The 27426-nt window shown below is 40.1% G+C and overlaps 1 protein-coding gene across 4 annotated transcripts in view; it reads right to left on the reverse strand.

The window, feature by feature from the left end:
• The window catches only part of ntm (neurotrimin), a 577382-nt gene that overhangs the window by 132997 nt on the left and 416959 nt on the right, over positions 1 to 27426 (reverse strand). For all 4 annotated transcript variants that reach the window (XM_039618664.1, XM_039618663.1, XM_039618666.1 and 1 more), the window contains one exon: positions 24160 to 24250. In XM_039618664.1, coding sequence (XP_039474598.1) covers positions 24160 to 24250 — 91 coding nt within the window. The remainder of the gene's footprint in view (positions 1 to 24159; positions 24251 to 27426) is intronic.

A 27426-nucleotide genomic window follows, 5' to 3' on the forward strand; every position in this document is an offset into this window, starting at 1 on the left:
TCCTGAAAATGTGTATATTTTCAAGTTAAATATTTTTAAGCAAAGTATATTTCAGGGACATTCCTTAATAAGACACAGTGTTATAATAATCATAAAGTAAAATAAAATTCAGGTACTTAAAGTGACGATGATGTGGAAATAACTTTACTTTGAATACAAAAATACTTCAGCCTGTCATCAGCAAATCTTTCCACATAATGTTAAATAAACATACTATAAAGAATGAATATAATAAAAAAACTGAAATTGAATTAATTAAATTAACTAATTTTAGTTACATTTAAATAATTTCCAAAATTTCCCTGCCAGATATTTTCTGAGAGGAAAATATTTTCTATCCATTCATTTTCAGACCCGAGTGTTTGAACATAAATATTTTAAAAACCAAGGCCATCACAGGTTACCCCTTGCTCCCCACTCATCACCTTGAGGGTGCTCCACCTGGAGACTCTTGTCCTACTGGGAGACTTCAACGCTAATGTGGGCAATAACAGTGAGCCCTGAAGAGGCGTGATTGGGAGGAACGGCCTCCCGGATCTGAACCTAAGTGGTGTTTTGTTGTTGGACTTCTGTCTTCGGGGGTGGCTGTAGCTCAGGCAGTAGAGCAGGTCATCTACTGATCGGAAGGTTGGTGGTTCGATTCCTGCCTTCCCTTATAGTCTGCATGCCAAATATCCTTTGGCAAGATACTAACCCCAAATTGCTCTCTGATGCATCCATTGGAGTATGAGTGTGTGTGAATGTTACTTAGAAAGCACTTAGAAAAAATGTGCATGGGTGAATGCACAAGTTGTGTAAAGCGCTTTGAGTGCTCAGAAGAGTAGTAGCACTATATAAGAGCCAGTCCATTTACCATTTACAAATCACAGTATGTCCATAACTAATACCATGAGGGACACCATAAGAGTGTCCATAAGTGCATGTGGCACCAGAACGCAACAGGTTGCAGGTCAATGATCGATTTCGTATAACCAGACCTGCAGCCATATGTTCTGGGGGCTGAGCTGTCAACTGATCACCACCTGGTGCTGAGTTGGATCAGGTGGTAGGAAAGGATGCTGAACAGACCTAGCAGACCTAAATGTAAAGTGAAGGTGCGCTGGAATCCCTGACAGAGGCCCCGGTCCATGAAATCTTCAACGTACACTTCCAGGAGAGCTTCAACAGCATTCCGAGGGAGACTGGGGACATTAAGTCCGAATGGACTCCACCTCCATTACCGAAGCCGCTGCACTGAGCTGTAGTGCCTGGCGTGGTGGTAACCCCAGACCAAATGGTGGACACCAGAGGTGAAGGGTGCCACCAGGCTGAAGAAAGAGTCCTATCAGGCTTGGCTAGCCTGCAACACTTCGGAGGCAGCTTGTTCTCACTCCCGAGGGGTAATATACCGACGATTTGTCACCTAGCATAAGATGTTCCGCTTTGGACGTGAGAACGTGTTGTAGGTACCAACAAACCAAGCGGAATGTGTCACGGTTCTGGGTCAGTTTTGACCCAGTAGTTTGAGTTCTCATGTATGATTTTGCATTATGGATTCTTTTCTCATTCTCTTGTGGTGCTTTGTTGGTTAATATTATTATTAATCTATGTTTCAGTTATTCTTGTTAAGAGATTAGTTCTTAGGTTTGTGTCTCATGTTTAGTGTAGGTTTAGTTCTGTGTCTAGTCTGCGTCTTTGTGGAGTGGTTTCCTGTTTTATTGTGAAAGTCTGTGTCTTATGTGAGTGTATTCAGCTTTGCCTCCCTTGTCTCGTCTTCTCAATTACTTCCAGCTGTGTTCCCCACCTGTATGTAATCTCCCTGCGTTCTTCTGTGTGTATTTAAGTCGTGTCTTATGTTGTAGTCGCCGGTCTGTCTGTGAATCAACTGTGTATCCACCGTGTTACATCCGTGTGTTCTCCTTGCTGTCTACTGTCATCTGCCTCTGCTAACCCTCCTTCATGTTCGTGTTCTTGTTCAAGTTTCGTAGTTTAGTTGTTCTCAGTTTAGATTAGTGATGGGTAGATGAGGCCTCGTGACACATTCCCCAAACTGTATTGATACTGTGTCGACACAGTGTTGCTGTTTTGCTCCATACTGACACCTGCTGGACCTTAAATATCATTGCAGGCAACTTACTTGAGACTCACAGACACTGATTCAATGACCTAGTCATACTTGTACACTGTAAGGTATTGTACTTTCCATGGAATCATTTTATATCTTTTACATTTCAAATATTGTAGACATCTATAAAATATATTGTGAATGACACTAAGTGAAAATTAAAATGAAAGTATTGTGAATGTAATATTACCCATTTGACTCAGAGTTTATTATAAAATTCTATTCAGAAAAATAAGTTTATCCAGTGTTTTTGCATTCAGTCTGTTGCATTTTTTTGACACCATTTCCCCAGCTTTGGAAAACTCACAGGCACAGATGAAGCTGGGGTACACAAAAACTGTAAAGCCAGGTGGAAAAAGTTCTGATAAGATGTCTTCCTTTTCTCCCAGTACCTTAAAGGATCCTCTGATCTTGGAATGTTTCTCTCCGACACTCTCCACAATACTAAGGGGTTGGCAGTCCCTTATAATAAAATTCAGGACTGCCTGGCCCAGAACAGTCTTCCTAGATGCTTGATTTCAAAATAATAAAACACATATTCATTAAAAAAAAATGATGATAAAGCTGTTCAGTGTCTATATAGGCCAACCTGTGTTCATTCTCGCTGTGTTTGTTTCCTCATTTTCATGTTTGGCTCTGTAATGCCTAAACACTGAGGAGATGCTTTTGTTTGTGTAAGAAAGCTCCGCAGAACAGATGCGACATTTAACCTGCATAAAATGAAATAAATAATTTACACTTAACTCACATTGCTGTTTTTCCTATTCTGATAGATTACACTGAAACAAAGACAGACAAACTATTACCTTATTTGCAGTTAAAAGATCAAAATGATCCCACACAGCAGAAACATTTCTTTTTCTTTCGGGCTCATTTTGTTATGGAGAGATGTGTATTTTTTTTTTTTTAATCTTTGCGAGAGTAATTTCGTGTTTTTTTGGTGGCGACTCATTCCGTTGACAGATGCGGATGCGGTACTTTTTAAACACAGTTTGGCGCGTTGGCAATGAGCGATACAGCAGCTGTATCGATCACGTGACTTTTTCTTAAAGCGACGCACGCACCGATACAGGCTTCGCTAGGTGAGCTTGTTACATGCGTCGGTGCGTCAGTGTTGCAGGACCCATCACTAGTTTAGATTATCTTCAGTCCCGTTTGCCGTTTTCCACTTGTTTTATTTTCACAATAAACCTCCTTCGCACCTCTACAAGTGCCTGCAATTGGATCCTACTTTATTTTTCTCCACACGGCTCATCCCACTCGCCGTGACAGAATGTAGCTCGGGCAGTGGCTGAAGCATAAACTGGGGTGTGTGAGGAATTTGGAGAGGCCATGGAAAAAGGCTTTTGGACTCCCTCAAAGAGATTCTGGCAATCCTCAGGTGACTCAGCAGAGGAAAGCAGTGCTCTGCCTGCACTGTGTATAGTGCGGGTGGAGTGCTGGTGACTTCGACTGAGGACATTGTCAGGCAGTGGAAGGAATACTTCGAGGACCTCTTTTTGAGAGAGGCTAGAGTACAGCCGCTACTCCTCCACATTGAAAGGAGCGAGTTGAGGTGGTCCAGGCATTTGGTGTTCCCCCAGACAAGCTGGAGGAGGCTAGGGAGAGGGAGATCTGGGCTTCTATGCTTAGGCTGCTGCCCCAGCAACTAGTGCTGGGCGATATGACGATATATATCGTGTGGACGATAGGAAAGTGTCTATCGTGCCATTTGTCTTCTATCGTTTATATCGTTTCTAACCCGAATTTTACAAATTATTACATAAAATATATCATTAACCCTTTACAACCGGTCGCAGCAGGCAAACTCCGTTTTCCCTAACTATTTTTAAATCCCTGTAGAACTGTAACCACGTAAGGTAGCGCAATAATGTTTTTTTTGCATATGAAACCGTAGGAGTTGTACTTACATCTTATTCCATTAGCTTGCTCTAGGTCACGGTTTTCTTCCACATATAGCTTTGCAAAAAATTGCATAAAAAGCACTTCCAGCAACAAAAACATAATATTCCAGACTTGCAGCAACAAACACACAATATTCCAGAAACAGGCTTTGCCGATCCGATCAGCTGTTCATAACACTTCCTACATTGGAATATAAGTCAGCACGAACTATCTTATGTCCGCCATTACCTGTCCGAAACCGGAAGTGACGTCATTTTCGCGGAAAATGTAGTTTTTTAAGCTTCAGAGTCTATGTTGGTATTTTTAAAAGTCATGTTTGACTTTATGCTCTTCTGTATCGTTTCTGGGATGCTTAGAAGTGAAATTACACTGTTGTAAATAGTTTATTTTGATGCACATGCTGTGCATCAAAAAAAATTTGTGTATTTCAAAAATAAAACTATGAGGACACTCAAAATAAATAAATGTAAAGATAAGCTCTGGCGGACTTGGTTCTATGGTAGGTCTTAAAGGGTTAAATAGCCTGTGCAAATATATTAGTGTTGTCTTCTCACTATACATACTCTTAACTTTATGCAAGAGAAAATAAAGTATAAAAAAATGATATTTTTTGCAAAGAAACTCTGTCTTGTGGTTTCGCAACATGGTGCTGCTTTACGTGCACCCGGATTTGCGACATGCTTTACAGTAACTCAAAACAAAGACTGCACCCTCTCCACTCGCTGTTTAAAGACTGCATACTTTCCAGATGACCACAGGTCAGGTGGTATATCGTGATATATATCGTTATCGTGATATAAAATAATTCATATCGTGATAAATATTTTTTCCATATCGCCCAGCACTACCAGCAACACAGCCTGGATAAGCGGGAGAAAATGGATGAATGGACGGAGTATCAAGATAGGTTCTGTATGATTTAAATTAATCTAAAATTATGTCAATTGTAAGTGGTTCTGATAAGTATAAACGATAAGTATAGTATGAAATAAACTGTACCAGAAAAAATAACTTTCTGTCAACATAAAATGTACCACAGAAATGTCAAATCTGTCTTTAGGAAAAATTAAAAATCGTGGCTTCTCAGACAGATTGAGAGCAATCACAAATGGCATTTAAGAAAAGCTCTCATCAAAGCACAAGGAACATTTCAAAGCTGCCTTTGAAATGTTCCTAAGTCGCTTTCGCTTACACAGACATGTCCACACTGACAAACAGGTACAGCCATCAGAGGTATGCTTCGACTCCACTGACATTGACAGCTCATAAAACTGCAGACCAGGCTTGACGAGACACTTTGCAGTCATCCGGGATGCAAAACTGGTAAATGCATAACAACAGTCAACAAAGACAGACACCAAGGAGCTCCATCATCTGCCATGCATTACCAAAACAATTATAAATATGAAGACCTGTGTTTCACAGTGCTTTTTTAGGTGATTATATTGGAACAACCTGCAGACTGCTTTTCATGTCTTTTTGTTCTGCTAGAATATTACACTAGTATGCTAAATTAAAAATACAGTTTAAGATAAGATGATATAAGATAGTATTTGAATTGAATTGAAGTTTGAAGTTTAACGACTGTTTTAACCTCATAATGATATATTAAAAAGGTAAATGGCTGCATTTAAATAGTGCTTTATCCAATGTATTGTGCAGTTTGATTCTTTTCATGCAATAATGACAGAAAGATACAATGCAGGTTCTAAGCGTCAGAAGCAATGTAGGGTTCATTGTCCTGCCCAAGGATTCTTCATCACATGAACAGGGGTACTGAAAACTGATGGGTTCTAGTGCACTGTAGATCTTTAAAAATTGGTGAAATTATACTAGTGTAACTAGGTGAGGCTCTTCTGTTAAGTGAACTTTGCTACGCTCTGCTAAATACAGTGGATCTTTGCTCCCACTACAGAGTCACACATCCAACAGGTTTAGGTCAGTGGGGTAAACTACTGCCCAGGTGGTATCTCCTTTGTATAAAGTGACATCAGGTGGTATTCAAAGAAATATAATATTGCTTCACTGTTTGGTTAACAGCACAGCAATGACCAGTGTTACATCCCTAAAGAGGCTATTAATTAAGTAAATCCTCAATTAGTAAAGCCCTATATAATTGGGGTGTCCAAATTCATAGACTGCATCCTCCCGAGGACCCAGCCTTCGCGGTCTACGTGGGCCGGGTCCTCCGAAGGCTGGGTAGGCCGGAAGTGAGCAGCTGTGAAATTGGAGGGTCTAGCCTTCAGATTTGCGTCACCAGCTGTCTCGGTGGAGTTTAATAAACTCAGCCGTCTGCTCCTTGCTATCTAAAATATAACTGGACACTGGCGTTAATTCTTGTTCATCTCACACTTCTGTTTAATCAGTTTTCGGTTTGACGTTTATTGAGCTGTAATCTCAGCCAAACCGATTTACTCACAAACGAATAAAACACTGAAAAAAGCCAAACAATAACATTTTTAAGTTATCTAAGTGACTTATATATCATGTTTAACCTGAGTAGCAAAAGACCGCGTGGGGTTTGAAAATGATGTGCTGGGATTTCGCTGTTCTCACCCCGGCTAGCTATCGAGCAGGTGGGTAACAGACGTCTCCGAAAACATCAGAGCACTTTTGCAAATATGCAATGTCTTGATAAACCCGAGCAGATATTTGAACTTTACACAACTACATTCTCACCTGAAAATATCTTAAAAGTTTATTTTGTGACCCAGAAAGAGTAATAAGAGAAATATTAAAACTAAGTAGCTGCCGCCATTGTTGGAAACTGGAATTGGCTGAGCCGCGCTATGAATTCTGGGATATGGTGGGCCACTAAGGATACATCCGACCCATCCTTCAAATCTTGGAAAAGGAGGACGCATTTGTCGGCTGCATTTGGAGGAGTCTTCGAATTTGGATAGCCTTCGTCGCGTTGCTGTGACGTAATTGGCCTTCAAATGCGGCCTCAGGAGGATGCAGCCTATGAATTTGGACACCCCCATTCTCTGTGAAGCCTTCTGGCCATTTGGACTGCCATACTTACTCTTTGGGTTGTGCAGGCTTAAATGCCTTTGATTTTTATTTTTAACCTTATGTGACTGTGTTCAGATTGTGCTGGTTAAGTAGGTTATCTTTGTAGGTTGTATACTTTGGAGTTAGGTAAGTTCCTTTTTATTTTGTATTAGGGATGTTTTATCTGTTTTGTTGGTCTTAGCGCTTCCTGAAGTTAAATGTCAGTCTGAACCCAACAGATTTTTAAACTAGCAGAAAATGACATCTTGACTCCTAGTTTACTATTTTAACTTTATGTTAGTCCGTCCTATCCCCTAGACTGGCCATGGGACGTAACAACCATGAGAGATGGAATGTAGTGACTTACTGCTTGGAAACAAATCACTGACTTAAGAACTACCCAAAATATAAAAGGGCACCTGGGATATTGTAAATGCCAGAAAATATACAAGTTGCTTGCCATTTGGAGTCAACCAACTCATGAAAACAAGAAACAACTATGTAATTAATATTTCTGGATATTAGTAAATAGGATTCCTAGAGCACACAGTCACACTCTTCTTTTTACCCAAGAGGTGAAAGGTCATTGTCATGAACTTAATATTCATGGAAAGTAGTTGTACAGGGTGGGCCATTTATATGGATACACCGTGATAAAATGGGAATGGTTGGTGATATTAAAGTCCTGTTTGTGGCACATTAGTATATGTGAGGGGGCATACTCCTCAAGATGGGCGGTGACCAGTGTTGGTCAAGTTACTTGAAAAAAGTAATCAGTTACTAATTACTGATTACTTCCCCCCCAAAGTAATCCCATTACTTTACTAATTACTTATGTTGGGATTTAGAGATTCTTTTATTGCCGCCATATAACCTGCCTTATGATAAATGCATTAATAACATGTTTTACAGTATTATTTTATCAGTAATATTTCTTACAGGGTTCATATTGCATTGAATATGTTTGTCATCACATTGACCTTTCTATTCACAGGTTGAGTTCATTCTATACACAATGCATAACTGTGCTTGTTTAGAGTTGATGTTCCATCCAAGAGGGTTTTAAGCTTCACTGGTGAGAGTGTCCAGGTGATACATGTTGAGGAAAGATGAGAACATAGCAGGTTAATTGCATGCATGCTTACAATACACATATTAATCTAGTAGCAGGCCTGAGCGAAGGCCCAAGTGTCTTCTGCTTCTTTTTGAGACTTGCTGCAATTCAGTCTACTTAGTGATTGATGACGAGGGTCAATTATTAGCCCTTAGAGACCCTGAAGCTTGAGGTTTATTACCTTAAAAGGCAAGTGTTATAGAAAAGAGAAGTTATATGACTGTTTATAGTTATTAAGATGTACGAGATGTGCTCATGTCTGTAAACAATGTATTTTTGACCTGTATTTGACGTGTATGTGTGGGCGTCAATTTTCTATGCTATAAAACCAGCATTCAATGTATTTTTGTCAGAGGAAGACATATGCTGATGGTTCCTCTCCGGTGTTAATAAACTCATCGTTTGATTGCACTTGTCTGGTGCCTCCGTCATTTGTTGTTCTGGTCTCCAGTTGATCGATCTCGCTTCACTTATTTTCAAAAGTAATTAATTACTTAGTTACTTAGTTACTTTTTAAAAACATGATTTACAACCTGAATAGGTGATAAAGCGATAGATCTTTCAACCCAATTCTACTTTTTCTGCATAATCCATCATACAAAATGTAATCAAATGGAAAAGTCTCTTTTTAAAACTTGTTTTATTAGTTTTAATCTTTTAACTTTATGCATCAAGCAAAAATTAAATTATATGCAACATTCTCTGACTGGAAGAAATTTGTTTAACATTTAAACCTATTTTCTGCACATTCCAGCACATAAAATAAAATATTTTTTTGTGTTTACACTCACTCTTTCAAATAGATGAAAGTAAAACACAGCAGAAAATAAATAAAATCAAAGACTAGCGGTCCTGTTGCTCTATTTTCACCTGTAAAGCATGACTGGGGTAGGCGGAGATTTATCCTGGTGCAGGTGTGCCGCAGTGGTCAGCTGAAGAATCCGCGAGTTTCTCGTAGCGCACTTGGTGCTTGCTTGGAGGTTTAGGGGGTTTTTTCGCTGTAAAAAGAAGTTTTCTTCCCACGCACAACGGACACTAATGTTTTTGTCACTTTTTATGGAATCAAACTCAAAATAAGGTCAGTACTTCCACGCTTTAAACGCTGCACGCTCATACTCTCTCCGCACTGGATATATTATCCATTGTTGATCTGCAGACAGCTGTTGTCACGAACGTCGCACTCGCTTATGTCACTGTCATGAGACACTCTCGCAAAAAATCACGGTTTTAGTAACGCAGTAACGCAGCTTTCCTACGTGAAAGTAAGGGTAATCTAATTACCGTTTTTGCAATAGTAATCCCTTACATTACTCGTTACTTGAAAAAAGTAATCAGATTACAGTAACACGTTACAAGTAACGTGTTACTGCCCATCTCTGGTGGTGACCATGGTGGCCATTTAGAAGTTGGCCATCTTGGATACAACTTTTGTTTTTTCAATAGGAAGAGGGTCATGTGACACATCAAACTTATTGGTAATGTCACAAGAAAAACAATGGTGTGCTTGGTTTCAACGTAACTTTATTCTTTCATGAGTTATTTACAAGTTTCTCTTTGTTCACAGCCATTGACATGTCGAAGAGGTTAACACGTGAGGAGCGGATCGAAATTGTGTTGATATCTGGTGAACGCAGTAACCGGGTCATTGCAGCAGATTTCAATGCAAGACACCCTACGAGACCACCCATCTCCCATGCTGCAGTTAGCAAACTGCTTGCTAAGTTTCGTGAAACTGGTTCAGTGTTGGATTTGCCAAAATGTGGACGCAAGAAAACTGTCACTAATGAAGAAACATCAGTGGCTGTCCTAGCTTCATTCAGCAAGAGCCCACAGCATAGCACTCACTGCATGTCACTAGAGAGTGGCATTAGTCAGATATTAGCTACTCACAAATGGCACCCTTACAAACTCTAGCTACTGCAGCATCTCAACGAGGATGACCCAGATCAGTGACAGAATTTGCAGAATGGGCAGAACAAAAATTGGAACAGGACCCTCAGTTCACGCAGAAGATTTTGTTCAGTGATGAGGCAAACTTTTATGCGTGGATGGTGAAGTTACCAAACAAAACCACCGCTATTGGTCTGACACTAACCCACACTGGATGGATCCCTCCAAGACTGTTGGAACAACAAAAGTGATGGTTTGGTGTGGTATATGGGGTACAACGATAGTGGGTCCATTCTTCATCAATGGAAACCTCAAGGCCACTGGATATTTGAAATTGCTACATGATGATGTGTTTCCCTCTTTATGCACTGAAGCTGGCACGTTCCCTGAGTTTTTCCAGCAAGATGGTGCACCACCACATTATGGGTGCCAGGTCCGAGCATTCCTAGATGAACAGTTTCCTGGAAAGTGGATTGGTCGTCGTGGGCCAGTTGACTGGCCCCCAAGGTCTCCCGATCTGACCCCCTTAGACTTTTATCTCTGGGGTCATCTGAAGGCAATTGTCTATGGTGTGAAAATACGAGATGTGCAGCACCTGAAACTACGGATACTGGATGCCTGTGCTGGCATTTCTCCTGCAGTGTTGCTATCAGTGTGTGAAGAGTGGGAGAAGAGGGTTGCATTGACAATCCAACACAATGGGCAGCACACTGAACACATTTTATAAGTGGTCAGAAACTTGTAAATAACTCATGAAAGAATAAAGTTACATTGAAACCAAGCACACCATTGTTTTTCTTGTGACATTACCAATAAGTTTGATGTGTCACATGGCCCTCTTCCTATTGAAAAAACAAAAGTTGTATCCAAGATGGCTGACTTCTAAATGGCCACCATGGTCACCACCCATCTTGAGGAGTATGCCCCCTCACATATACTAATGTGCCACAAACAGGACTTTAATATCACCAACCATTCCCATTTTATCACGGTGTATCCATATGAATGGCCCACCCTGTATTTCCAGCAAAACAGAAAGAATTGTAGTAATTATGAAAGGGACTAATTACTGAAAACACTCAAGGAGAGTTCCTTTAAAGTGCTCTAGTAAGGATACACCAGGCACATTGCAGTTTTTACCGCGGCCAAATATCTCTTTAGAGGTATTCTGTTGATTAGAAGCTTAAAGCAACACATATGGCACACAATGTTTTACACACACACACACACACATAAAAAAAAAAACACCCAGCACGCCCCTGCGGGCGGTTTATCCTTCAAGCTCGGGTCCTCTACCAGAGGCCTGGGAGCTTGAGGGTCCTGCGCAGTATCTTAGCTGTTCCCAGGACTGCGCTCTTCTGGACAGAGATGTCCGATGTTGTTCCCGGGATCTGCTGGAGCCACTCGCCTAGCTTGGGAGTCACCGCACCTAGTGCTCCGATTACCAGGGGGACCACCGTTACCTTCACCCTCCACATCCTCTCGAGCTCTCCTCTGAGACCTTGGTATTTCTCCAGCTTCTCGTGGTCCTTCTTCCTGATGTTGCTGTCATTCGGAACCGCTACATCGATCACTACGGCCGTCTTCTTCTGTTTGTCTACCACCACTATGTCTGGTTGGTTAGCCACCACCATTTTGTCCGTCTGTATCTGGAAGTCCCACAGGATCTTCGCTCGGTCATTCTCCACCACCCTTGGGGCATCTCCCATTTTGACCTTGGGACTTCCAGGTTATACTCGCACAGATGTTCCTGTACACTATGCCGCCACTTGGTTATGGCGTTCCATGTATGCCTTGCCTGCTAGCATCTTGCACCCTGCTGTTATGTGCTGGATTGTCTCTGGGGCATCTTTACACAGCCTGCACCTGGGGTCTTGCCTGGTGTGATAGACCCCAGCCTCTATGGATCTTGTACTCAGAGCTTGTTCTTGTGCTGCCATGATTAGTGCCTCTGTGCTGTCTTTCAGTCCAGCTTTGTCCAGCCACTGGTAGGATTTCTGGATATCAGCCACCTCCTCTATCTGCCGGTGGTACATACCGTGCAGGGGCCTGTCCTTCCATGATGGTTCCTCGTCTCCCTCCTCTTTCTTGGGTTTCTGCTGCCTGCGGTATTCACTGAGCACTCGGTCAGTTGGGGCCATCTTCCCAATGTATTCTTGGATGTTCGTTGTCTCATCCTGGACTGTGGTGCTGACACTCACCAGTCACAGGCCCCCTTCCTTCCGCTTAGCGTACAGCCTCAGGGTGCTGGACTTGGGGTGAAACCCTCCATGCATGGTCAGGAGCTTTCTTGTCTTGATGTCAGTGGCTTCTTGCTCCTCCTTTGGCCAGCCTATTACCCCAGCAGGGTACCTGATCACGGGCAGGGCGTAGGTGTTGATGGCCCGGATGTTGTTCTTACCGTTCAGCTGACTCCTCAGGACTTGCCTGACCCTCTGCAGGTATTTGGTGGTTGCAGCCTTTCTAGCGCCCTCTTCATGGTTCCCATTCGCCTGCGGGATCCCCAGGTACTTGTAACTGTCCTCTATGTCTGCAATGTTGCCTTCTGGTAGTTCAATCCCCTCAGTTCTGACTACCTTCCCTCTCTTTGTTACCATCCGACTACACTTCTCCAGTCCGAGCGACATTCCAATGTCATTGCTGTATAGCCTGGTGGTGTGGATCAGTGAATCGATGTCTCGTTCACTCTTGGCATACAGCTTGATGTCATCCATGTACAGGAGGTGGCTGACAACCGCTCCGTTCCGTAGTCGGTATCCGTAGCCAGTCTTGTTAATGATCTCACTGAATTGGTTCAGGCCTATGCAGAACAGCAGTGGGGACAGAGCATCTCCTTGGTAGATCCCGCACTTGATGGTGACTTGTGCTATGGGCTTGGAGTTGGCCTCTAGTGTTGTACGCCACATCCCCATTGAGTTCCTGATGAAGGCTCTTAGGGTCCTGTTGATCTTGTACAATTCTAGGCATTCCAGTATCCTTGTGTCGCTGGTGTTTCTGCCATGGACGAGAACTGCTGGTTTCAACTAGGGGCCAGACCCAAGGCTCTGGTCAGCTCCACTCCACTCCAACCAGCGCGTTGGAGTGGAGTGGTTGAGACGCGTGGTGGCTGCAGAGGGGCCAGGAGGATCCGTCTCTCGCACCCTCAACCCTCCGGTGCGGTAGTGCTGGAGAATAAATTCAGTGTCCTGGATCCTGTAGACTTTCCTCCTCTGGCCGCTAGCCCTCGCCATCCCGCTGTGCCACTGAGGTCTGCGCCATCTCCACCACTACGTCCCCGGAGCCGCGGTGGGCAGCCCGACGCTGTGGTGCAAACTCGCCGCGGAGAACTGTGCTTTACCCCGGCTCCTCGGAGAAGAGGACCCACGGCGCGGCTACCTGGGAGTCACTCACGCGGTCCGGCTGGTGCATCTCCATTTGAACACCCCCGGTGCCACGGCACGGGCGTCTCAGATGGTCAGCAGTCCCCGGTGGCACCTCCTCTCTCCACGCTGGTCCTCGGGGATTCCATCGTCAGGAACGTGCGGATGAGGGGGGCGCTCACGCTGTCGTTCCCGGGAGCCACCGTCGTCGACATAGTGGACAGAATTCCCAACATCCTGGCGTCCCACCCACAGGCCAACCGGCTCATCATCCACATCGGCACCAATGACATCCCCAAACAGCAATATGAGCTGCTGAAGCTGGACTTCCTCCAACTCTTCAGCCTCCTTGGTCAGTTGCAGGTGAGTGCTTTTATCTCCGGGACCACCCCCACCTGCGGCAGAGGGATAGGCCGTTTCAGCCGGCTGCTCAGCCTTAACACCTGGCTTTCCTCCGCCTGTGTCTCCCACGGTGTGGGTTTTATTAACAATTTTGATGCCTTCTGGGAGAGGAGGCATCTTTTTGGGGCCGACGGGCTCCACCTCAGTGCCTGGGGACGCCGTTTGCTGTCCGCCAATTTGGTATTTGGCGTACAGCACTCCACGCACACAACCGACATTACCTCCTGATCTGTCCGCCACTGACTGATGTCCCCCTGGTCCCAGCTCCTATATTTGTTCCACTTTTAACAGTAATACACAACTCTGGACTCGGACCTCTCTCTCCCACAGTCAACACAATACCCGTCATAATCACAAACAGAGAGCAACAGAATTATCATAAATCCAGTAACTCCAAAAACATTAATAACCTCCGGCCTCTTCAAAAGTGTCAGCATTCATTAAACTCTACTGTCAAAAATCCACCAGTCTCAATCAGTATGGCACTTTTAAATGTCCGCTCTCTGTTGAACAAGTCTTTTATTATTAATGATTTAATTTTAGATAATAAACTTGACTGTTTATTTTTAACTGAAACATGGCTGGGTTCGGATGCACCAGTTGTTCTCACTGAGGCCTCCCCACCAAATTTTAATTTCTCCTTTTCTATTAGAAGTGGTAAGAGAGGTGGTGGGACTGCATCTTTAACCAACAACACACTCACCACCAAACAAATTTTATTTGATCATTTTACCACTTTCGAATTCCATGCTATTGTTTTTAGCAGCCCTCCAGTTTTATCTGTCACAATTTATAGACCACCTAAAGACAGTGCTGCTTTTATCAAGGAATTCTCAGAATTTTTAACAAACATACATTCAAAATATAATATGATAATTTTAACCGGTGATTTTAACCTGCACATAGATAATCCTTCTGACCCTACATCAAAAGAATTCTTAAACATTCTTCACTGTATGGATTTTACCCAGCACGTCATGCAGCCGACTCACAACAGAGGACACACTCTGGACTTGGTCATCACCCATGGGCTGTCCACCAGTGTGTCCTCTGTTGTTGACTTGGCTGTCTCTGACCACTACTGTGTGTTTTTTAACATCACCGGTTTCATTCAGCGGGAGACCTCGGTACGAACTATGAGGAGGCGCTATCTAACCTCTGAAGTGGCTGCAAATTTTACCAGGGTTTTAGACGAATGCCCCCCTGTGATTTTACCTGCACCCTGTGATTTTATTTTTAATCATTTTAACAGCAAACTGAATAAAAGCCTTGACTCCGTTGCTCCCCTCACCACCAAAAAGATTAACGTAAAACGTGTATCACCCTGGAGAAACAAAGAAGTCAAAACACTCAAAAGAAATTGCAGGGCAGCAGAAAGGAGATGGAGGAAAAATAAAAATGAAATCAACTATCAAATACTTTGCGAGCAACTTAAAATTTACAATAATACACTAAGGAATTCAAGAAATTCATACTTCGCCAAAATAATCAGTAGTAACAAAAATAATCCCAAGGTCCTCTTCTCCACCATAGATCATTTATTTAACCCTGATTTTAACAGCTCCCAAAGAACCCCCACAGACTCACTCTGTGAGCAGTTTGCAGACCACTTCAGGGGAAAAATCAGCGCCATCAGATGTGATATTTTATCTTCTCGTGATATGATTTTAAACATATCTGAGGGCTCGATTGTACCTGAGGAGACACTGAACAGCTTTGTCCTGGTTAATGCTGAGAACCTTGAGAAAGTTTTCTCCACAGTGAGACCCACCACATTTCTTTTAGATCCAATCCCCTCTTTACTTTTTAAAACACTTTATGGATTTTTTGAAGCTGAGCTTTTATACATGATGAATTGCTCTCTTCAGTTGGGTGTCTTCCCTGCTGCCTTTAAAACGGCGGTGGTGAGGCCCCTTCTGAAGAAGAGCAATTTGGATTGTAATGATTTTAATAACTACAGACCTGTATCCAACTTACCATGTTTAAGTAAAATTTTAGAAAAACTTGTTTTTACTCAGATTAATGATTTTTTGAATGATAAACAGATCCTAGAGATATTTCAGTCTGGATTTAGGGTGAACCACAGCACAGAGACCGCTCTCCTAAAGGTTTTAAATTATCTTAGATGTAACTGGGATTCCCAAAAGCTCTCAGTCCTGGTGCTACTGGATCTAGGCGCAGCCTTTGATACAGTAGACCACGCTATACTTTTAAACAGATTGAAACACATGGTGGGCCTCTCTGGTGCTGTACACAACTGGTTCACTTCCTATCTCTCAGACAGAACTTTTATGGTGTGTATGGATACATGCTCCTCTAAGATCCATAAAATGACATGTGGTGTGCCTCAAGGGTCGGTTTTAGGCCCTGTACTTTTTAATTTATATATGCTCCCTCTTGGCAGTGTCATCAGGAGGCATGGAGTGAACTTCCACAGTTACGCTGATGACACTCAGCTGTACATCTCCGTGTCTCCTGATGACTCCAGACCAATGGATGCCCTTTTTAACTGTATTCTAGATATAAAATCTTGGATGGCAGAAAACTTTTTACAGCTTAACCAGGACAAAACTGAAGTTTTAATCATCAGTCCTGAGGCTCAGAGAGAGAAACTCTTGTCTAAATTACAGGCATTTTCACTATGCCCTTCACTACAAGTGAAAAACCTGGGTGTTATTTTTGACTCTGAGCTTGGTTTTATCTCACATATTAAACATGTAACCAAAACTGGATTTTATGGTGTATTCATGATCGTTTATGTCAATGAGAGTGTGGGGAGTGAGTGGGAGGGTGGGGTGGGGTGGGCTGCTTTTAACCATGCAAAGCACTTTGTGCTACATTTTTTGTATGAAAAGTGCTTTATAAATAAAGATTGATTGATTGATTGATTGTCTTTTGATTGGTTTTCATTTGTGGTTTTCATTTCATTGCTCACTGCCGAAGCAAATAAATGGCTGCTTAGCACTTTAAAAGGTACTACTGTTGGTGTTCTTTCTTGGGTGGTGCGTGAGTGGGGCCACTTTCTTGTTGCGTTCAATGCACGCCTAGACTTAGAACGTAACTATACATATATATAGATATATATATATATATATATATATATATATATATATATATATATATATATATATATATATATATATATATATATATATATAGATAGATATATATAGATATATATCTAATATAATATATATTTTAAATATAGGTGTGATAATACTATCAAATTGTCTGTTGTAATACAAAAAAACAAAAACAAAGCTGCTGTTGTTGTTGCAACCATAAATCCTGCTCTCTACCAGAAAATCCTGAATGTGAAGAATGTGCATGAATCTAAGATGTGAAACCGAAACTGAGGATGTGACCGTCCCCAATGTGCCCTATACCCATCCTCTCTACTTTGATCTAGGATCTACTGACATTGATTTTGAGGGAGGTATTTCAACATATGGTCTCAAGAACTACCTCAAATACTTTGCCTCTTGTTTGAGTTAAATTGGAAGTAAATAAATATCTGCAGAGTCTCTGGTTATGGTTTTAAATCATCATACATTTAACTAAATAATGCATTGTGACTATTTATTTGAGCCATGTCTAAAATTGTGCAACTGAAAAGTGTCCCACTTAATTACCATGACGTTCTTCTACTGCCGTGGCATAAATTACTGGTGTAAATTACATTTTCAGAAGAGCAAAGTCATTTTCTGTAGAAGGAAGAGAGAAATAAATACGCATCTTACTATACTTTAAACTGTGAGTTTATACTTTAACCTCTGAAGCAATTGAATAACATGACAAAACTTACTTGCTTTGTTTAATCATTTTGCATGGTTTTAACAAGTAATCATGGACACAAATTGTTAATAGATGAAAAAAGTAATTATCCACTAAATAACTGATTGTTCGACCCTTGGCAGCAGGATCTACAGACAAACTGGCGGATGATCTGATATCGTCGTGTTGGTGTTGTTCCCAGATCATCATGAAAATGTTGTTCCAGGTTCAACATTGCAAGTGACCAATCACATTGTTGTGACGTTATTCTTTGGCGCGCCAAGCCATTCGTGCATTTATGAAATTCCAACGTTGCAAGGACAATATCAGTTCTGCTTACTGTTTATTAAAGGGTTAGGGTTAGGGTCGCGGTCAGGGTCCATTGATCAGCGGACAGAGGCGGTTTCTCGCAGCTTAAGTACAGTTTTTTGTTTTACGGTGGTTTTTCCCGAAGTCGCAAAAGTATGACGTCACAACATTCTGATTGGTCACTTGAAATGTTGATCCTGGAACAACATTTACTATGTTGATCTGGGAACAACACCAACACGACGATATCAGATCGTGCCAAACTGGCAGTGAGTTTTTCACGTTGCTGTGGAGGAATTTTGGCCCTCTCTTTTTTTCAGAATTGTTTTAATTCAGCCATACTGGAGGGTTTTTGAGCCTGAACAGCCTGTCAAGGTCATGACAAACCATCTCCATTGGATTAAATACAAACTAGGCCACAACCAAACATTTTGGGGTTTTTTAGCCATTTAGAGGTGGACTTGTTGGTGTGTTTTGGATCATTGTCCTACTGTGTCCTAAGGGTTATGTAGCAGGACATAAGGGTATGCTCCATAGTCAGGATATTGTGGTAGAGACCAGAATTTATGGTTCCAACAGCAACAATAACAAGTTGTTCGAGTTTCTGAAGGAGCAAAGGAGGCCCCAACACAAACTACATGTTTGACTGTTGATATCATGTTCTATTTATTAAATGCTGTGTCAGTTGTATACCACCATCAAAAATGAAATCATGATTTAGAAACGTTTGTTTTTGCTTGGCTTATCTTTGTCTAACATTAAAATGTGTTTAAACATCTGAAACACAACCATGACGCATGCAGAAAGAAAGAAAGACAGAGGCAAATACTTTTTTTAAAGCACTGTATGTACATTAAACTGCTTTCCTGGTCTCCTTATATTTTACAGATAGAATAGACATTCATTAATAAAGTTCCATAAGGAGAATCAGAAAATTGTTTGAGCGAAGGACTAAACAGACTTTGAAAGGAGGAGATAATAAAAAGGGGAACTGGAAAGGTAAAAAGCAAAATCACCTTATCTGTGCATTTTCATGTTTCGGTTGTTCGGTTGTGTGAATATTTAAAGTGCTTGAGCACTTTAGATGTTCAGATCCACATCCATAATGCACTATTATTAATAGTGCTGATGAAGTGATTTTTTTTATGTAAACCATTTTCTATTAAGTTAATAGAGAAAAATTAATCATCATATTTTTGTATTTGTATTGTTTTCGGTTATGTGCCTATGCTGCTAGTTGCTATGCAGTAACTTTCTATACTCTCGCCACAGGAGGCCTTAGCAGGGATAAACTAGTGAGTCTGTTCACATCAAGATAAACTGATGATTAGTCTGATGGTAGCGCTTTCTACTACTGATTAGTAATAATGGGGTAATAGTTGGGTAACAAGGTGGGAAAAAAAAGGTTATAATATGGAAATTTGCACACTATTACCACCTAATAACCAGGTAATATCAGGGTAACATAATTGTAGCAACAATGGTTACAGGTGAGTAATATTATACTGAAATTCATTTACTGAATAACAAAGGGACAAAAACATGAAGTAATAAAGTGGAAACAAAGCTATACCCATTAGGCAACACCGATTAGAGACAGTAGTGTAATACCTTGGTAACAATACAATAACCTGCTAGCAATACAAAGGTTGTGTCTGTGCATTTGAATTTTCATTTGTTAGAAAGGCTTTAAATGGTAATAACCTTTAATAATAATAAGGCTGTTTTGACTGATGTTTTACAATAATAGGAAAGTATTACCTTATTAAAATGCTTCAATTCTAATTCTTTTTAAAAATCACATTAATAAGGGCACCTTAAGAACTGCAATAATTACCTCGGAATATCTGTGGTACTTTCTGTGTAATACAAGGGAATCTGGGTTGCAAAATGCAAAACTGCCTGTTTCTATTTAATACCATGTTAATCACTACATAGTGCAGCCCAGATTCCTTTTATTACACAGAAACTACAACAGGTATTCCCAGGTAATTATCACATTTCTTGACGTTTTCTTTAATAAGTTATTCATGTGGTACTAAAGAGAAACAGGCAGTTTTGCATTTTGCAGTCCTAATTCCTACTTATATAACCAAAAAACCACCAGAGATATTTCCAGCTAACATGTCTTGACATTTCCTTTAATAGCTTAATTTTTTTACCAACTAGAAATAGGCAGTTTTGCATTTTGCAACCCTATTTCCTGCTTATTACACAGAAACCACACGTACCATCCATTTTTCCATTTAATAAGTCAGAACAATAAACACAACATTTACATTATTGCTTTTAAGCAAAGTAGGATGCTGGGAAACCAGGATTAACTGAAGCATTATAATATTATAATACTTTCCTATTATTCCTATTATTCTAAAACATCAGTCAATACAACCTTATTATTATGAGGTTATTACCATTTAAAGCCATTCTAATAATGGATGTAAATTCAAATGCACAGACATTACCTTCATAGTGCTAGCAGGTTATCACATTCTTATTATTCTACTATTACTAATTGGTTTTACTCTTGTTTTCCAATTAAATACAATGTTACTCAGCTGTAATCACTGTTGCTACAATTATATTTCTTTGATATTACCTGGTTATTACTTTGGTAATTTAGTTATTACCAAGCTGTAATACAAAGTCCAACCAGTCTTATTTAAAATATGTCATTCTTCACAAATCAAACCACAGCACTGATAACAAAAGGAAAGGAAAATGGAAGCTCAAACTTTCTATACTTTAAAATATGATGCTGTCCTCAGTTTTGGCAGTTGTCAAAAAAGGGCAATGTGTAGCTTGTTAGCACTGCAACCAGCAGGAATGGTAAGTCTGAGAAGTGCAAACAGATTTAAGTTTTTCAAGTACTATAAAGGTAATACAAAATAACTCACCTAGCTATTGTAAGGGCCCTGCCTGCATCAGGTAACCTAATTACCTGATTACTAATACTACAGTATTAGTAATATGATGGCCTTTTATCCTGCTCAGGTTCCAGTGTGACTCAAACATGTTGCTGAATGTTCATTCTCTGTCCTCTTTTTTATATTCTTTTGTTGCTGTATTGTAAACTGACTGCCTCTAAAATATTTTTGTTAAATTGTGTCACAGTTTTGTGTTTCCAGTGTTGTACAACTAAAAGTAAAGGTCATTATAGATAAATTTTATCAATTTAATGTAGAAGGTTAAGTTATTTTATATTGGAAACGTTTAAGGTGGTAAGACCATGGATTTTAACTTACATGCTGTTTTTGTGTACACATCCGCAGTTCTTATTGCCATTAAACCTAAAAATTCACGAGTAAAGTGTCATCCTTCATTGGGGCTTATAGCTACAGAAGCTGTTCTGGATGGAACGAAAAGAAAGACTCTGGACTCAGCTGGTAGGCTGCCTGATCACACAAACAATTATCTGTCCTGTCTGTGAAGGTTCTCAGTCATCCAGGTCATCGTAGTCTAAGGAGCTTGTAAAGAAAAGCGTCTGGACTTCTTTAAGTTGCTTGAAGACGTTTCACCTCTCATCCGAGAAGCTTCTTCAGTTCTAAGGGTCAAATGGTGGAGAGTTCCAGATTTAAACCCAGTGGGAGTTTCCCCCCAAAGAGAGACAAAGGACCCCCTGATGATCCTCTACCTAATCACATGAGCCAAGGTGTGAAAACGGGTGTGGGTCACAAACAGCCAGGGTTTCGGGTGAGCTCATTGTGAAACCTGGCCCCACCCTATCATGTGATTTCCTGAGGTCAGATGGCCCAGGATGTGAGTAGGCGTTAAGGCGTCTGGGAAGGGATCTCAAAACTGGATTATAGATGGCAGACAGTTGGTGTCGTAAACCACCGTCTCTGTTCAAAGATGAAGAAGTCCAAGACGCTTTTCTTTCCAAGCTCCTTAGAATGATCTGTCCTATTTATAGAAATTGCCCTCATGTCAAGAATTCCCGGAATGTAAATAATGAAGGAAAACATGAAAACAAATCATCATACCTAAAACCCATTGCATATCATCTGTAAAAATATCTTAACAATTAATGATATTAATGTGAGGGTTTACTTGATGCAGGCATCCCTGCTTATTTTAAAACTACAGTTGATAATTATAGTGTAGATCCCTCCCGTCCATAAACATAAAAGATCCTGATTTCATGAGCAAATCAGGAGTATCAGAAAAATATATTTGTTCAGAAGCATTGACTCTATAAAGCTGGCCAGTCTTATACATTGTGCATAGAGCTCCATAAATGCATGTGCTTTAGATTTGGATGTCTTTTCAACTAATGTGACTTTATGAGCAAGCACTCACTAACAAGATCAAAGCACAGCACAGCCACAGAATGTATGAATCAGACCAAAACAATCATTACTGCTCAGCCTGAAGGACTGATACACATCATAGTAGGTTTAGACTTGCCAATCCCACTGACCTTCTTTCAGGGTGAGCGATGGGTTGACATTCCATGACAGTTTCAAAATGGATAGGAGCAAGAATGCAATGTATTTTTGTGTTGTTGTTGTTTTTGCCCTACAAGCTCTGCTGTTTAGACTGACCTAGAGAAACTTTGACTCTGTTACATACTGTTGGGACTTGACATTGTTCCTAAACAATATTAGGGCATGATAGATTGCTATTGGTGGTGCTGAAATAGTGTTAGGTCAGTCAGTACAGTGCTTGATTGGGACTGTAAAGTATTTCAGCAAGACGCTAGTACTGTGGTTAAAAATTGTGCAAAATATTCAGAAAAATCAGATTTACTATTATACAATAACACACATGTAAAACTGAAATAAATTTTAACTGTTCTTTTGCAACAGTTGCCATTTTAACATTTTTAGGATTTGCTTTACAAATCCTAAAAGGAGAAAATTTGTTCCAAGTCTGTGAAACAACTTTACTCTTGTTTGCATATTTTGTTTTTCTATTAATTCCATAAATGCAAAATGAACACACTGATGCCAGTGTGATTAAGTTTGTCTTGCTGTATTGTTGTTTAATCAGCACTTTATCCCAGCCTTACTCCCTATTGTGTCAGCTTACACCTAACAAAGGAACAGCCAAATTATGTTCATTATTTACCATACTGATGACCTTTTAGAAGAGGCCTCTGTGATGTCCAAACAATGTATTATGAAGAGCATTTTGTATTAAAAGCAAGCAGTATATTTGTCAGCCAGTCTGCATTGGGCTGTTGAAGATAACATCAGTGAATGGGTTTGTCTGACGTGCTGATATTTTTCACGCAAAAATAGGCAAGAAACAATATGCTTGGGATAATTTAGAAATTGTGTCATGACTCAATCTGTTAATTACACATATGTCATATGATAATCCTTTTATTTTTGCAGCATAGTGACGTATGACTGTGAGCGGCTAAAGACCTGTACCACACCGCTTTATTGGGTGTACGTTTTATGGGTGGCTGACTTAACAAATGGATGAAGTGAGTTGAAGAAAGAATTCTACCAACTAAATCATTTAAATATAAAATTATAGTTGGTTTGGATATTACCAGTGAGCTTTTTCAACTTTGTTTGGCTATTAAGATTTCATTGATACTTATGCAGCTGTCAGTTTTCCATATGGAAAGTCACTGTCAGCGAAGCCTTCTTGATGAATGTGGGTTGTTGTTTTTCAGCCTGGTTCTATTTGCCCCTTTTTAACTTTGATCACCCACCCCTTCAAATATCTCTGCACAGCCCTGCTTTAAACATCAAGTGGTAACACTATTCCTATAACAGTGATAAAATTAATTGCTTTGGCCATTGTATTTATTGGTTCTGTTGCTCTCAACATTGCATTACGTAAAAGTAACACAAATCCCCATGTCCAACTAAGCTTTGGGTACCGCTGAAGAAACAAAACGTGTGTAAATCTTACGGACTTGCCACTCAGTTCTTCTTTTTTTCTGTAACCATAACTATATTTTTGTTCATCTACAGCCATCAGCAAACACTTTACAACAGTTTTTGCTCGTGTCCTCCTTCCAGAAACACGCTTTCCCCATCACCTTTAGTTCTGCATCGTCACACAACAATTAAAACAACCAGTGTCTCTAGTTAACAGCTGCAGAAGATTAGCAGAGTGTCGTTTCCGAATGGAGTTTTTTCCACAGACTAATCCGCTCAACCCACCCGCCCCCTCCCGTTTTTAACGTCGGTTGCATGATAAAACAGACAGCACGTCGGTCGTTCTGCTACTCGACCCCATACCAAATATTTCATTTACGGGAGCCCACAGTTCAGTGCATAACTTTGGCGGTAGAATTCATAAACAGCAGCAGCAGAAGGGAGATACGTGTGTGAGGTGAGACTCACCTGAGAAAGACCGTCTCTCCTTGTCGGACTGTGATATTGTCCATCACTTTGTTGTCGGACTGAGAATCCTCTTGGCTGCGGACCTGCAACCCTGCAGGTACAAGAAACAAAATCCTCAGGGAGAGAAAAATTGTGCATTTGGAGAAAGCGACAAAATATCCCCGGATAGACATCGTCTTTAGCCTTCGAAGGCGCACAAACAAAAATCATACAGCGAGACAATGAGGCGGTCCTCCGCCGTGAACAGAGATTATTGTACTCCCAGTTCATTAGTCTTAATCCAAATCTTCTCGCCAGGTATTTGTGGTGTGAAGAGTAAGGAAGACACAGGACGCTGTCTGGTTGCACTATGGATTATCCACTGCATTTTGTTTTAAACGGGGGGTGGGGTAGGGGGGATTATTCTCACTATCCCTCTGTTTGATTGTTTGTTTGTTATTTTGGTTTTGTTTGTCTTTTTTAAAACATAAGAAACAAGACGTAAAGATCCCTTCAAGAATGTATTGAAGGCTTCATCCTCGGTCGAGAGAATCGAAAAAAGTACACAATTAAGAAAAGAGGACTTGGAATCGTATTTAAAGGGAGGAAGATGCTAAGTTTGCGAACTGCAAGGGGAGCCAGTGATTTGGCGATCTGTAATAAGTACGCTTTCTGTGTCGTTGCGTAGTGTCTGCAGATAGTGGTCAATGAAAAGGAAAAAAACACGGCTGTGCTCATCATTATGGAAAAGTTACTTACTGTTAAAACATTTCATGATGATCGTTTTTATACATTATACCACTGCATAGAAAAATCAGAATCAGAATTAGGAAAAAAGAACTTCAGTATACACATTTTTGAAGCATATACAGTGCAAAAGAATTGCGCCACCCTTCATTTCTTTATATTTTATGGGAAATTGGAATACAAGTTTAGCATTTTTTTTTCTAATCAGAGTATTACTTTTAGATCTTGAATATTTCCTTTTGAAAACAAGTGCCACAGTACCGGAAAACTCTTTAAAAAACACCCACCTGTGTCCCCTCTCTCCTCCAAATGCATTTTAGGAATTGAGACATCCTGTAAGATGTCAAACTGACATATTGTCTGAGTCTCAAACTAGAGAAGGGAGCAGGCACAAAAGTGAGAAATGAGAAAATACGACTACCTAACATTTGGTAAAAGCATATACATAAACATATTGACTGGCAATCAACATCCCTTTACATTAGTTGTGTCATTTGAACTTAGTGGTTATTTGGTTCTTCCTGTTGCCATTGTGCTCATCAGTGAAATCCCTGCGTGTTGGTCAGTTTGTAGCTAAATCTTTACACTAAACCTTAAACATTCATATCAACATATGTGTAATAAATTCCTGAACTCAGCCAATAACGGCTTTAATAACATATCTGACAGATGGTAACTGGTCATTAGACGTTTACATATTTTGTTGTTGTTGTTGTTGTTGTTGTTGTTTTCATTCAATTTGCTATTCATTATGTTGTAATGTTTATCTTAATATTTCATATCTTAAAGGTTACCTAGTCTTGTTTCGTTCATCTTATATATAGATATCGGGGTTCTGTAATTACAGAGGTGTTATGATTATTGTTTAATGATACCACTTCAATTTATTATAAGCAATTGTGCATGTGTATAAAATAAGACAAATAAATATTTGAATGATTACATTGCCAAAAATATTCACTTGTCTGCCTTCACACCCCTTTCAACTTGAGAAACACTGCCTACTCACATTAACTGAATTTTATTTTAATGTATTGCACACCGACCTAAACATTTCAGCGCTCTCGATGGCAGTGGCATGTAGGTGCACCTCACACAGAGGACACACTCAAAAGTCCTGTCTCCATTTGCAGATTTAAGATTTGCAGTTTTTGGTACAAAATGTCTGCTATTCCACAATGAAATTTAATATTTTATTAATAAAAAGTTGGTACAAAGCAAAAAAAAGAAAAAAATGTATTACTAATAATTCACAACTCACATTTCAGCATGCTTTCCTACAGTATTTTGTTATATAAACTTTAGACACTATTTCTTGTTCATGGCTAATTCACCAATTTACCTAAGATGTCTGGGGCTGATTCATGAATTTGTGGAGTTTGCATGTTTTCTCAATACTGCAGCCCATAAAGCGTGCCTGTCATACAAACCATTGTTTGTTACTTGCTATACCTTCCCTTTTTGTAACCATATCTCATGTCAAGATCGATGTTTAGACTTTATTATTTCCATCTTTATTATCAATAAACATGGTTTCACATTGTCTAAAGATATTTGGTGTTGTTCAGTTATACCAGGAGTTCACTCAGAAAACAACACTGGATACAAAAGCATCCAGAGACTGCTTTGATTAATGGCAACCTGATAATTAATATAGTTGTTTTTTATAACTTGGTCATATCAGATGTGTTTTGTTTTTAAAAAAATATGGATTGTTGAAGTTAATTTCTGGCTTAATTAGAGAATGATTATTCAGGCAGTAGGATACTTTGTCTAATCTTCTAACCTTTTCTTTCTGCAAAATAATCAATTATCTTTTGACATAACAAATGTCCTCTTTGTTTTTACTACCACTGTCTGGTATCATAATAGTGATTCATAGCCAGGGTGACTTTACAGTATTTATAGAACAGGTGCCATGCAATCTTTTTTGAAGCACTATGTTACCACAGAGAATTAAACTTGCTCATGGATGACACTGGCTTTGGTTGTCTAGACAACAAATGTATACAAAATGAAGTTGTTGGAACTAAATATAGTACATCTTCGCAACAAACTGCAGTCTAAGGTCAGCTTAAGTCAGCAACACCATTCACTGTATATTTATTGTTAGGATTAGATGTGCCAAATGTACAAGAAATGGATCATGCTGTTGCTCTCGACAGAGCCAAATGGTCACCTCTGCTGCTCTGCACTGTGATCTGTCTTGATGACTTCCAGATGGCTATCCTCCATCTTTAGCAATATTTGTTCATGAGGGAAGCTCTTGTAAAGAGGTCTTAGTTATGAAAAATATTACCTCTGGCTGGAAGGAGTGTCAGAGTGGGAAGATTTCAGTAAAGCTGGACACCTAAAGCTACTGTGTAACATAACTATGAAACACAACAAGAAAACACATCTTTACACTTTAAAATATGAGAATCTTGTCCATACAAAAATGCAGTGCATCCGGAAAGTTTCACAGCTTTATTATTTATTCATGTTACAGCTAGTGCTGTCAGCGGTAATCTCGATAAAATGACGTTAATGCCATAACCGCAT

This window comes from Oreochromis aureus, linkage group 10 (genome assembly GCF_013358895.1).
Source record: "Oreochromis aureus strain Israel breed Guangdong linkage group 10, ZZ_aureus, whole genome shotgun sequence".
Lineage (NCBI taxonomy): Eukaryota > Metazoa > Chordata > Actinopteri > Cichliformes > Cichlidae > Oreochromis > Oreochromis aureus.